Source organism: Juglans regia, chromosome 9, assembly GCF_001411555.2.
Source record: "Juglans regia cultivar Chandler chromosome 9, Walnut 2.0, whole genome shotgun sequence".
Taxonomy (NCBI): domain Eukaryota; kingdom Viridiplantae; phylum Streptophyta; class Magnoliopsida; order Fagales; family Juglandaceae; genus Juglans; species Juglans regia.
Window position 1 is genome coordinate 11,562,431 of NC_049909.1, and position 12,444 is coordinate 11,574,874.

The 12,444-nt window shown below is 37.2% G+C and overlaps 1 protein-coding gene across 3 annotated transcripts; it reads right to left on the reverse strand.

Annotated features, from left to right (window-relative positions):
* Positions 1-1,169: 1,169 nt before the first annotated feature.
* Positions 1,170-8,143, reverse strand: LOC108991181 (nucleobase-ascorbate transporter 6-like). 3 transcript variants are annotated; one of them, XM_035694118.1, is made up of 15 exons: positions 7,857-8,143; positions 7,338-7,582; positions 6,388-6,485; positions 6,112-6,288; positions 5,501-5,601; positions 5,067-5,142; positions 4,919-4,978; positions 4,583-4,767; positions 3,637-3,733; positions 3,155-3,241; positions 2,323-2,381; positions 2,136-2,227; positions 1,938-2,015; positions 1,684-1,844; positions 1,170-1,569 (listed from the first exon to the last, which is right to left on the reverse strand). In XM_035694118.1, the coding sequence occupies exons 2-15, from the start codon at positions 7,450-7,452 to the stop codon at positions 1,354-1,356; spliced, it is 1,602 nt and encodes a 533-aa protein (XP_035550011.1). In that variant the 5' UTR covers positions 7,453-7,582; positions 7,857-8,143; the 3' UTR covers positions 1,170-1,353. The 3 variants fall into 3 exon arrangements, with proteins under 3 accessions (XP_035550011.1, XP_035550009.1, XP_035550010.1); XM_035694116.1 differs by having other exon boundaries at positions 7,338-7,614; XM_035694117.1 differs by lacking the exon at positions 7,857-8,143 and adding an exon at positions 7,763-7,786 and having other exon boundaries at positions 7,338-7,614.
* Between the last annotated feature and the right edge of the window lie 4,301 nt (positions 8,144-12,444).

The window sequence follows — 12,444 nt, forward strand, 5'->3', positions numbered from 1 at the left end:
ATATTTTTCAGCCACCCCAATCCCCCTTCTCTAACAATCTTAATCCAGATGATGCAGTTTCGATAAGAATAAGGTACAGACATGAAGGCAGGTTCAGAACTTGCGATTTTTCACGAAAAATAAGTTAGTGCAGAGTCATAGAGTTCTGAAGGTTTCATTTTTTCAAGCTAAATCTGAAAACTTATTGGATGTTATGTGAGGATGATGAAAGGATTATAAATAGAAGATTTTCCTCTAGCAAATTCTCTTTTTATTTTCTGTTGCTGCCTGCAGCCTGGAACAGGCCGGCGAAAAAGAGAACGCAACTCTGTCAGCACCCAACAGGGTTAAAGCTAAAGGACTGTCGTACCATATATTTGCCCGTTTCATTTGCAAGCAAAGTTTTAGGATTTTCATATCCAAGCGTGCTCTACACGGGGCACCTAACTTTGTTAAGTGCTCCATTTTATGTTAAACTCATCATAATTCAACTCAGTTTAATCTAATTTTAAGTTAAGTCTAATATTCAAAAACTCAATTCTCAACTTACTAAACTCATCTCAACTCAAAACTTTTTTACGCGTGAGACCCACAATCTTTTTCAACTTCTCATAAATACATCTAAACTCATCTTAATATTCAAATATATTTAAATTCATCTTAGATAGACCTCACAAAACTCACTATAGCATCTCAACTTACTACTATTCATAAAGAACTTAACTCAACTCAACATCCAAACACAGTCTTAGTGTTCTACATTGCAATTTCACCCTTTTATATTTGTTTGTTTATGTTTAATTACTTTTAACGTAGAGTAATTTTACATACAACTGTAAAGTACATAAATACTACGTAATCGTTTTGAAAAAGAGTAAAATTTACTATTAAAAAATTAATTTTTTTAATGTAAATCGTTTTATTCACTTTTTCAAAATAATTACCAATTTATAGTTGTAATTATATGTTCTGTTTAACGTAACTGCATTTTCACCCTTCATTCATTTGTCTCTTCCTCCTTTCATTGGGTGTCGATGCCTGCCGGACCACACCAATAGAGGTAGAGATTTGCCCTCGTGGTTTGGTCTGGTCAGCACCTCAAGCCGCAGAACCGTTGCACGGTTATGCCAGACTGAGGGGTGGAGAGGTCAGATTTCATCCTCTAGCCCAATTCCGATCGTGCCATTGGATTTCCGACGAACAAAAATGTTCAAAAGGCATTCTATAAAGAAAGACTCTTATACCGATGTAGCATGTACTAAGATTCACAAATAATGGAGATAACAATGATTTATAACACGATCAGACAGTTTTTGAGAACCTTCGAACGGAGTAATTTATGGTTAATCTTCTTATAATTTAGGGCTGCCGGGATCAAACAGATGGGAAATACTTGTTCAGATTGAAGGGCAGGGAATAGAATTCCTCACTCCTTGTATCACCCTTGAATGATCGGAACTTGTCCCACCAATGTTTACCTCTGTCTTTCCTGATTACACTGTCCTTATGCAGCGTGTTGTCCAGGAAAAACGCCAAGCAACCAGCAACGAAAGCTTCGGATGAGAAAGGGACATTCACAATATCGTTAAACTGCCAAGAAAAGAATGATGTTTTTTGTCAGTGGAGCTCAGAAACTACCATGAAATGATTTTAAGAAAAGTTTACTAGATCAGGATAGATTCAGGGTTGACATGTCATTCATACCCATCTTCCGCTTGTGTGGACCGGACCATAACCATTGACTGCTGTGTACTCGTTGAAGTACTGCGGCACCGACAAGCCCATGAAGATGGAGAAGCCCAAGATGAACTTAGTTCTGAAACTGTTTAGGTTGCAGAACTGAAGAAAACTAAGGCCCCCCGAACCTGAGTAAGCACCATAAGCATAACTAAAAATGAACATAATAAATCAAGCGTTCACACCTCTACTTGTTAACATGTTTAATCAGGGAGACATACCCACATAAGCAAAGAAAAGGCAGTACAAGGCAGCAATTATGGATGCTGGGATTGAAGCAAAGACTGCTCCAAATTTCCCTGTGCAATGACGAAAAGTCGACTGATTAACAGAAACCAAATTTTTGGAAAGAAAGGCTGATTGGTAATAATTATTCAATTTTCATACATTTTATCACATCTCAAGCATCAACAACTTACCAAGAATGGAAAAGAAAATCATAAATCCAGCAGATATTTGTACCACCCTTCGACTGCCAACACGAGTCAAGGCCAAAAGACCAGCATTCTCACTGTAGATAAGCCAGGTAAAGTCCTCAGATCTTGTTTTCACTTAATTGGAATAGAACAGTCATACAGCATAGATTTCCCCTATTACGGGTCTTACACAGATACTGAGGATCCATTCACAGTTCCAAACAACCCAGAAAACAGGATGCCAACGCCCTGTGAGCAAAAATAATTAATGCACAATAAGAACATAATTTTATCTCGAATCTAAACACCAAGAAACATGCAAATGCTGTTCTAGCATATAAATATTTGATTTTTATGAGTACCATGAAAAAAACCACATGGTCAAGTCCCAGAATTAATAATAGCCTTCAGCAACCAACCCAGATGGACAGAGTAATTACGATAATCCTCTCATTATTTTTTCACTTTTTCTTATGATTTCAAGTTCTAAACCTTTTTCTTGCAAGTTTTCATATTTATTGTTAAAGGTTTAATCAGATCAGGCTGAGAGGATGGTAACCTTGATAAACATGGACAAGCCTGAGTTTAAACACGGGTAGGACCATGTGGTGGATCAAGGGGAAGCACCAGCATACACACTGATGGAGCAATTTCCGGTTTCTGTTCTTTTACTTCACACAAATGTTTATAAATTGTTCCATCAATGGAGAATTTTGATTCCATTTCTTCCTCATCAGCATTTGCATGCGTGGTTCTGCTTGAATCAGGAATAGCCCGCACTCTATTTTATTCTGTTTCTCTTTGATTTGTAATGCGTGCTGAAGTCTCAGGCTACACGGGAGTAGTAATCCAGTGTTTTTTTTAAACAAGTTCCTCTAATTAGTATATCTTCGTGCAACGATGTGTACAGCAAGAGAAATATGGAATTTATCCACACCATAACACATGAAAAGATAGCTAGAACCTCCTATTGCATTGTCAGGTGAATTTGACTAAAATATGAGAGACGCCTTTCTAATTACCTGCCAACCGACTCCACGGCTAAGAATGGAAGGTGGCAGCGGAGTTGCACTTGCATACCTTGATACCGCAATGAAAGCACCAGTGGACTGCTCAAATCATCCGAAATACATGAGAAATGAGTAAACTTCAGGAGACAAACTAACAAAAACATCATCATTAGAGATATCAGTGTTCAGATAATGAAATATTAGCTACGAATAAGAACTTTTGATTCTGACTATGAGAACGTCATAATGCTTAAGGTAGGGTTAAACTGTTGACATTCAATTTAAAGATATCATGGATCAGTACTGATAAGGAATATCTAGTCATTAAAAGCATATTAAGGGACTTCAAATGAAAGCACAAGACACAGCGGCAAGAGTACAAAATAAATTTGAAGTGCAGGAGAAATTACGGCAATCACAACAGCAATGATGGTAATACATTTTGGTTCTTGGTTTGAATCATTCCAAAGAAGAAGAATAGAAAGAAACCACACCTCTACAAGAGCAACAAAAGAAGCCATCATCATGGCAAAGGCTTCACCAGCATCAAATGAAGGAGTTCCCCATTGAAAAGGATATGGAACTCGTATCCTGCAAACCAAATTCCAAACACTTCTCTTTCACCCATGTCCAGAATCAAACAGAGGAACGAATTTATCTTGGTAGATACATTAACATAGTAGGTGAAGTATCCTGAGGTTGAAATCAATCTATAATTACAAAAACACCACATGCATGCCAGATTATAGTTCACTATAATAGCTTTTGCTCAAAAGTTAAAGATGATAACACAACTAAAACTACTCCATACCAAAGGCTTGGGTTGTAGGAATCCTTCTAAACTAACCAGGGTTGGCAACTTAAAAGCAAAAATTGCTCAAAGTAATTCTGACAAATAATTTAAAAAAACAAAATCCCAGTTCACAATGCAAAATTTTCAATGTATTGCTACTCATTTGAACTGAGGCAACCATTTTGGACAACTCAAGTGGAAACTCAAATATCCCCTCCCCTCCCCAACCCCTGGCCAGCGAAAACAATATTTTTGAAAAAATAAAGAATTTCTCCTTAATAGTCCATGTAACTAAATGCCTGAACTTCAGCTTCGGTTCACTAATCAAAGAATCATTAATTACCTCAACCCACATATCCTACAGCACCTTTACACTAGAAAGTAACAATTGACATACACAAATTGAAGGGTTTTGGTGCATTTTTAATCTAATGAACAAGAAGTTGTGAAAATAAAGGATGAAGAACCACGACAGCTTGAATTACAACTTAATGATTATGAAAAGGGATTTGCATGGGCTGTTATAAATTTAACAATCAAATAGAGCCAAATATCAGGGCGCTGTATTTTGTGGCAATAATCGGACTGACAGTTATCAGATAAAAATTCTGAAAAGAGCATTTCTTTAATGAAACAACCTCACTTACCATGGAGCACCATCTATAAGCCCAGCACGATCAGTACGACAGCTTACTTGCGTTTTTGGTGCTGCATTGTTATACGCCCCACCTACAGTGAGTAGGTGAGCATAAATCCAAACAATCACCACTGAAAAAATGACTGCAAAACGATCAAAGAATTGTTTTCTTGAATGTAGCACATGGGGCATATACTGCATAAAAAAGCATTGAACAATATTAGCCTAACGGTAATCGTTGCTATAAAAGATTCTGAGGATAAAATTCAAAGAAATGCTATAGATAAAACAGAAAATAAATTCAAGACCATAAGAATTGAATCTGTCAAATGTTTAAGATGAGTACCTGTGAAATGAAAACTAAAACAACAAGCTCTGGCAGCCCAATCTCTACACATTTCGCAACCTTGAGAATAAAACCAAGAGTCAGCATCCGAGAGTAACATGATCTAGCGATAATAGGCAAGGGTTCATTACAGCAAAAGAAGACTTACCCCAGGAAAGCCTAACTCGTACAGCCCAAATCCGACTAATCCTACCAAAGGAACAGCTGAAAGTGGACTTAAGAACCTGAAAAATGCATGAATCAAACAAAAATATATTCAAATTGTAGTATGAGAAGTCACAACAGCGTATTCAGTTATTTGGTTCATTGCAGATTCTTTTGGAGGAAAAGCTGGAGTGAGTAAATGTGAAGTGATTAATAAATCTCTATCAGAAATCAAACTGATTCAGAGTTCTCAATTAAAATTAGTATTAACCATCAAAAACAAAATAATGAAAATAACTTTCAGTTGCATTTTATGCAATGATCTTGTATGATGCACAAGTAAACGGAATCCAGACAGTTATTCATAAACAACAGGGATAAGGCCCCAACTCTCCCTAGGATTGTTTCATTTAGTATTTGTGTAGGCTCTGAACCAACCTTGCAACATTGCGCCACAGGCCACTGAAGCCCAGGACAATCTGAAGAGTAGAAGCAACAATGAGAGCACCCTGGGTTGCCCGCATTATCCTCTTAAATTTCTGTATAAGCATCATGACAAGGTGACATAGTTACAACCACGCTGGTGCAAACACCAATAAGTTATACCATAATTTTCATCTTCCTCTTTACTTTTTCCAAATAGATTATAATAACATGTTCATTATGTAGTTTGTTTGAATACATGATAATCATCTTCCTCTTTACTTTTCCAAATGGATTTGAATAGGAAAATGTTCGCTATCCTATTTTCTTTTTGGCAGTGATTGAGGGGCAATGAAGACACATTATTTCCAGCAACAATTTTTTAATATGTAAAAAAATTTTTATTAATACAAAAAAATAGGAATAGCACAAGTACACAGAACGTATACAAGAGAATGCGTCCACATAATTACCAGCAATGCTGCAATATCACATGCCAAAGCCGAACACTAGTTATGTACTACACTTGCACTAAACATGTACACCATATTAAGTTATTAACCAGAAAATCAAAGGATTATACGAATGCCACCAGATATTATGGGATGGGTCTGAGATCACAAAACCTCTATAGGGTCTGGGATATTGGAGAATCTCCCAGAAAGGATAATTGAAATTGTGGTCGGGACAAAGGTATATGACCCTCCAATGACCGCAGGCAGTCGAGTCCCAAACAATGACTGCATCAATGTATTCAAACCAGCAACAAAGAGTAGGGTTTGAATCACCTTTGCCTTCTCCTCCTACAATAATAGCACGTAAAATTACCAGTGACACCTTGAAGCAAGTATCAGATATAATCAAAAACAGCATTTTTTTTCAAATGTCTCTTGGATGCTTACATTTCCACCTCCCATTTGAGGAACCAGAGCAGTGGGTATGAGAACGGTCGTGCCAAGCATCACAAGATAATGTTGAAACCCAAGAAGGATGGCTTCAGCTGAATCATGTCCCATAACAGCGTTTAATGGTTTACAAATGAAAGCAATATATAAAAAAAATAAAATAAATTAATAATATTACGAAATAATAAATAACCCAATCTATGAACAGTGACAATGTGTTTGAATTAAAAAAAATTTAAGCAGATCAAAATGGCTAACAAGGATTAGGACCCAAATAATCAGAAAGAGTCAAAAGAGGCCTTCTTGCGTTAAGACAAACAGTGTAATGCCTACTGTAGAGAACCAGGAAAAACAAAAGAAAAGAAGAGGCGAAAAAGAAAAAACTAGAGATAAGTTCTTAAAAGGAAAATCAAAACTAGAAGAAAAAGAAAAGGAACTAAAATGGCTGTAACCAACTCATAATTAGGAACGCAGCATGTAATCTAGTGACAGAAAGCCAAATCCCAAGTTCCCGAAACAGTACAGCATTAGCACCCAAAAATAATCCCTCAATATTTCCCAGTAAAAAATAATTAAAAGAAAAACAAAAAGCAGTTCTTTTTTTAACAGGATCAGAATTTTTCTTTACAAGAATGAGGTTTATTTAAAACGAATAGAGGTTTACTTTTTTCAAAAAGAGGGTATCTGCTAAGGAAAAAGGGAGAACTCAGTAAAGATATTTTTGAACAGTTAAACGCAGAGATAATGGATTCGAATTCAGACTAACTTAAACAAAGTATGCCTTAGATATACCAAGATAGATTCAGAAGAATCAGATTTAGAAACTACGACCAACCATGAATAATCTATCAATTTTATTTTCCAAAATGAAACAACAATTCAGAATCCAAGTTAAACGTCAGCCAAAAAAAAAACTTTGGATGAGTGAGAGTGAAAGAGATACTCACGCCATGGAGGTGGGCTGGTAATGCAGAAAGAAATGTTGGGTAGCTGGTCCTTTGCTGGATGTGGCTGTAGCTCATCTGCTTTTGCACCTCCTCCACCACCACCTCCTCCTGCCATTGATCTCTCTCTTTCTAGAACTTCGTTTTATAACTGTCTCTAAGACTCTAGGAAACAGAAATTACAAGCATAAGTTACCATAGACTAGCTCTATGAAACCCGAATCTAACCACCACCCAGATCTTAAATCCTGCAAAAAGCCACTAAAATGAGCCTGGGATCCTGAAACAAAATACTCAAATAATATCAGGACCCATAAGATTAAACCACCCACATGGAAAGCCAATAATATAGAGAAAGAAGATAATGATAATAGAGATGTTTAGCTTGTTATAAGAAAAGAAAATGGAGGTGGGAAATGATAGTGTACCTATAGGGTTGAAAACAATAGTAAGACTCACAAACATAAACAGTAATTGAAGAAAAAAAATCATATCGGACTAAAGAAAGGCGAAGAAAAGCACCTTTTTTAACACAATCTTTCTGAACCAAAATCAAGCGGGCGCTGCCTTTTAGAAAGTAAATAATCCTGTATCTACCACAACCACAGGGCCACGCCTAAAATGTTCACTGAAAAGTGGGGAATGATGCTTTAAAAAGAAATGAACGGGAAAAGAAAGGTGGTTTTTTGCAGCAAAGCGGACTGTCGTAATGGCTTGAGAGTTGAGAGGCGTGTGCGAGCAGCCGAGCTGATGAAGATATAAAAGTTTAAAACGAGTGACATACGTAAAGGGAGGTTTGCAAATGAGTAGAGAAAAATTATTGACAAATCTCTACTCTAATGTCTCTCTGTCGCAGGTACAGTTTCTCTGTAAAACAGGGGATGTCAGTCAGTCTACAAGACACAGTTCACATCTTCTTTGTGTGAAAGTATATTAATTATTTAATCATTTTGAAGTTAAATAAAGCTTAAATCAAAGGAGTTTTATCAAATAATTTATAAAAGAAAAATTTTATACGATACATCACTATTTTACTCTCATCATATTATATAAGATATTATATATTTATTATTATTAAATAATCTTTTATTAGATTATTTTTTATCATTCATGATAATAAATATGTCACATTTTATATAGTGTGATGAAAATAGGATGAGAGTATGAAGTATAGTATTATTCTTACCTTTTTTTAATATTAATTAATCTTTAAGCACAAATATTATTTGATATAAAAACTTTGCTACTCATTATCCTCACACACCGAACACTATATTTTTTTTATAAAAAAAAAAAAATTGGTTTTGTTATTTTTAAACTAATTGAATTATTTTACTCATCATCCATATACCATATAAGAGAAAAAAATAAAAATAGAAAATAGAAAAAGTGAGGTGTGTAGTGTGTAGAGATGATAAATATAAATTTTCTTAATATAATCATTATTTGCAATAAATATATAAAAAATTTACTCATCATCTCTACATATCATTTTTATTTTTATTTTTATTTTTATTTTTTTAAATATGTGGTGTATAGATGAGAGTAGAAGAATTTAATTAATTTAAGAAGAATAAAATAAAAATTTAAAATAAATAAAAATAAATATGGCATGTGGTATGTAGTGTATGAAAATAATTAATATGAATACTCATAAATATATGGTGGTTGAAAACTTGAAGGAGATGGAAGTACCACACTTGAATAGACCTGCAGAAAAAGTTTGGACAATGAAAACGACGACGTAACTTGGATTGGAAGTATATAACTGGGGCACGCACCAGCTGGACCTTGGCAACATCACTTCCCGATTACCAACTACACATTTTCTTCCTCGTTATACTAAATGTCGGTAATACCCTTTGTCGGTGTATTCGGCCATCAGCCATGCATGTCAAACGACTTCAATCGTGATTCGTTGTGGTGGGGGAAGGGGGTTTTAGGGAATTTAGATGGTGATGATCACGTTCGGCCTGTTTGGGAGGAATATCGGGACGCGCCCAAAGGGGGCCCCCCTTGATACTTCGAAAGCGATGGAAAGGAATCCAATTCATTCCCTCCACCAATTCTCGCCAATAATTTGATTTAATAGCTTTGGAACTTAATAATTATTACTTTTTTTCATAGGCCTTTAAATAGTTAATAGTTAGTAATACAATTAGAATATTGGAGAGGATATTCTTCTCATCGATACAGTATAGGTTTGGGTCTTCTCCTATTCATGATTTGAGTCTCAATACCAAAGGAGTCCATTAAATTCGAGACGGGCCCAACCCACTTCTCATTGCCGACTAAATAACCATCCAGCAGCAATAAAAGAAGGGCAATTATTGCATCAATCCATTAGAGCAAGAACCCTCATCCTCAAGTTTGAATTTGAATAATAGATATATCTATTATCACTTAAGCAGAATGGTCCAGAGACTATATAAGAGGAGAATATAGGTAGCTAAAAGGGATCGAATTCTTGGAAATTATTATTCTCATATGGTTACTGACTTAAACATTAGGAGCTTCTCATCAAACCCCAAAGCCATCTAGTCTTTAGTTGCAAGTGATCACGAGGTGGCGGTGGTGAAACACGTCCATAACAATTAGCGTCGTCTATGGGATTTCCTATGTCTCACACTTAACATATTTTCCACATGCCCATCACCACTCGGTCTCAAGCAACTAGAAATCAAAGAGAAATTTCACAAAACATGAGGAGAAACTTGCAGAAATAGAAGAGATAATAAAGAAACTTTCCATAGAAGTGGACACACTGCGTAAGGAAAATGAGACTCTCAAGTCCAAAAACGGTCGTCGGGACAGGATGTGACACCTAGTCAAGCTGACAGGGTAGAGATTAAGGCAAACAATGCAGGAAAAGGCCATCAGGAGAACGAGAAAGTAAAAAACCTGCACCACGACGTCCGTAGATTAATGGATAAATATGAGGAGATGGCCAAAAAGATAGGAACGTTCTCTTTGACCGATCAGTTGTTGTCCAGCACAAATCTACCATTCTCTGCGAAAATTATGATGATGCCACTGCCCTCAAAGTTTAAACTCTCGTCGATAGACCTGTATGATGGCTCAAAAGATCCCGTGGAGCATCTTGAGACTTTCAAAGCCCATATGACGCTTCACGGATTCCCGAGAGAAATTGCATGCAGAGCTTTCCCCTTGACTCTAAAGGGATTGGCGAGAGGATGGTTTAGTGCACTACAACCAAATTCCATAAAAAGTTTTGAGGAACTGGGCCGGCAATTCTTGATCCAGTTCATGGTGAGTAGAAGGTTCAGGAGGCATACTTATTAACTGTCAAACAGCGAGAGGATAAAAGTTTGAAAGCATATTTAACACGTTTCAATGAAGAGAAGATGACAGCCGATGATCAAGATGAGAAAATCATGCTAGCAGCATTGCTATGAGGTATTTGGCCAAAGAGCCCTTTTATGGCCGAGTTGGCCAGAAAAACTCCTTCCACTTTACGAGAGTTCATGGACAAGGCTAATGATTTTGTTAATGCTAAAGACACCCTGATCACCTTGACCACCCAACCAGAAAGAATGAGTGAATGGGAACTGAAAGGAGGACAGAGGAAAGACCGAGATGGAGGTCAAAAGGCTAAAAGAGACCAACATGAGTTAAGGCGAGATAATAATTTAAAAAGACATAATGGCGGTTATGTGCACCAGTCCGAAAAAACAAAGGAAGAAGAACCAATCAATGAAAATGAGCGACCAACCGAGAAGTATTGCACGTATCACAAAATAAGGAGACAGAGAACCGAGGACTGCTACAACTTGAAACGAAAAGTAGAAGAGATGAGGGCCGTGGAGAGTTGGAACATTTGATCGCCCAGAACATCCCCCCCCCCCCCCCACGGTAGTGTACGAACGAACAAAAAATTGAGCACAAAAAACGAACGAATAAGTGCCCTAGGCCATGGGAATCACCAAGAAGGGAAATGAGGTGTCAAATGAACCTCGTGACCGAAGAACGAGAGCGGATGAAAACCGCAGAAACCCACCTTTGGACGAGATACACACGATTACTAGCAGATATGCAAAAGGTGGACCAACTTCCTTGAAAAGAAAGGCCTATGCAAGATGGGCAAAATATGAAGAAATCTATAATATAGAGAGACCCGTCAAATAGCCCCGAGTATAGGTGTCACCCACAATATCTTTTGGCAACGAGGATTGCCGAGGAGTTGCATATCCCCATGATAATGCTTTGGTGGTAACAATGTTGGTTGCAAATTTTACCACTGGGAGGTTATTAATTGACAATGAAAATTCGGCGGATATCCTATTCTGTGATGCTTTCAGCAAAATGAGAATCAACGAAGATCAGTTGAAACCATCACCAACTACGTTGGAAGGGTTCATTGGAGATGCGGTGCAATCGATGGGGTCCATTACATTGCCACTATATGTAGGTGCAGACCCTTATGTCGCCACAACGATGACTGAGTTTTTAGTAGTGAGAACTCGGTCAGCATATAATGCGATAATTGAGTGACCCACGTTGAATGCTTTAAAGGCTATCACCTTGACCTATCATCTAAAGATGAAATTCCCAACGAGAGCTAGAATAGGCAGGGTGCGCGGCAAGCAGGTCTTAGCCAGAGAATGTTATGTGCAAGAACTCAGACAGGGGCAATGAGAGTTCAGTGTTGTGGATATTGAAGAATACGCGATCCTCCCGCTAGGACCCTAGGTAATGATGACAGAGCTAAAGACTAGAGATGAAGATACTTTAAAGCATGGAGAGGCAGATGAGCCCCTGGAGTTGGTCACTCTTGAGCAGAATCATCCCGAGAGCCATGTGAAGATCGATACTAAATTGGCACAGAAAGAGAGACAGTAACTAATAGATTTCCATCTAGACCATAAAGACATATTCGCATGTAGTCATAAGGATATGCCTGGGATAAGCGAGGAGGTCATCGAACACAAGTTGAACATAGACCCAAAGGTACATCCAGTAAAGCAAAAGAAGAGAAACCTCAGCACCGAGAAGTACTAAGTAATCGAATAGGAGGTGGATCAGTTATTAACAGTTGGATTCATCTAAGAAGCACAGTATCCAAAATGGTTGTACAACGTGGTATCAGTGA

Coding starts and splice junctions, on each gene's coding strand:
- LOC108991181 (XM_035694118.1), bottom strand. CDS start 7,452: ATGGCAGGAGGAGGTGGTGGTGGAGGAGGTGCAAAAGCAGATGAGCTA. Junction 3,734..4,582: donor CTTATAGATGGTGCTCCATG/GTAAGTGAGGTT, acceptor TTTGGTTTGCAG/GATACGAGTTCCATATCCTT. Junction 1,570..1,683: donor TCCACACAAGCGGAAGATGG/GTATGAATGACA, acceptor TTTTCTTGGCAG/TTTAACGATATTGTGAATGT.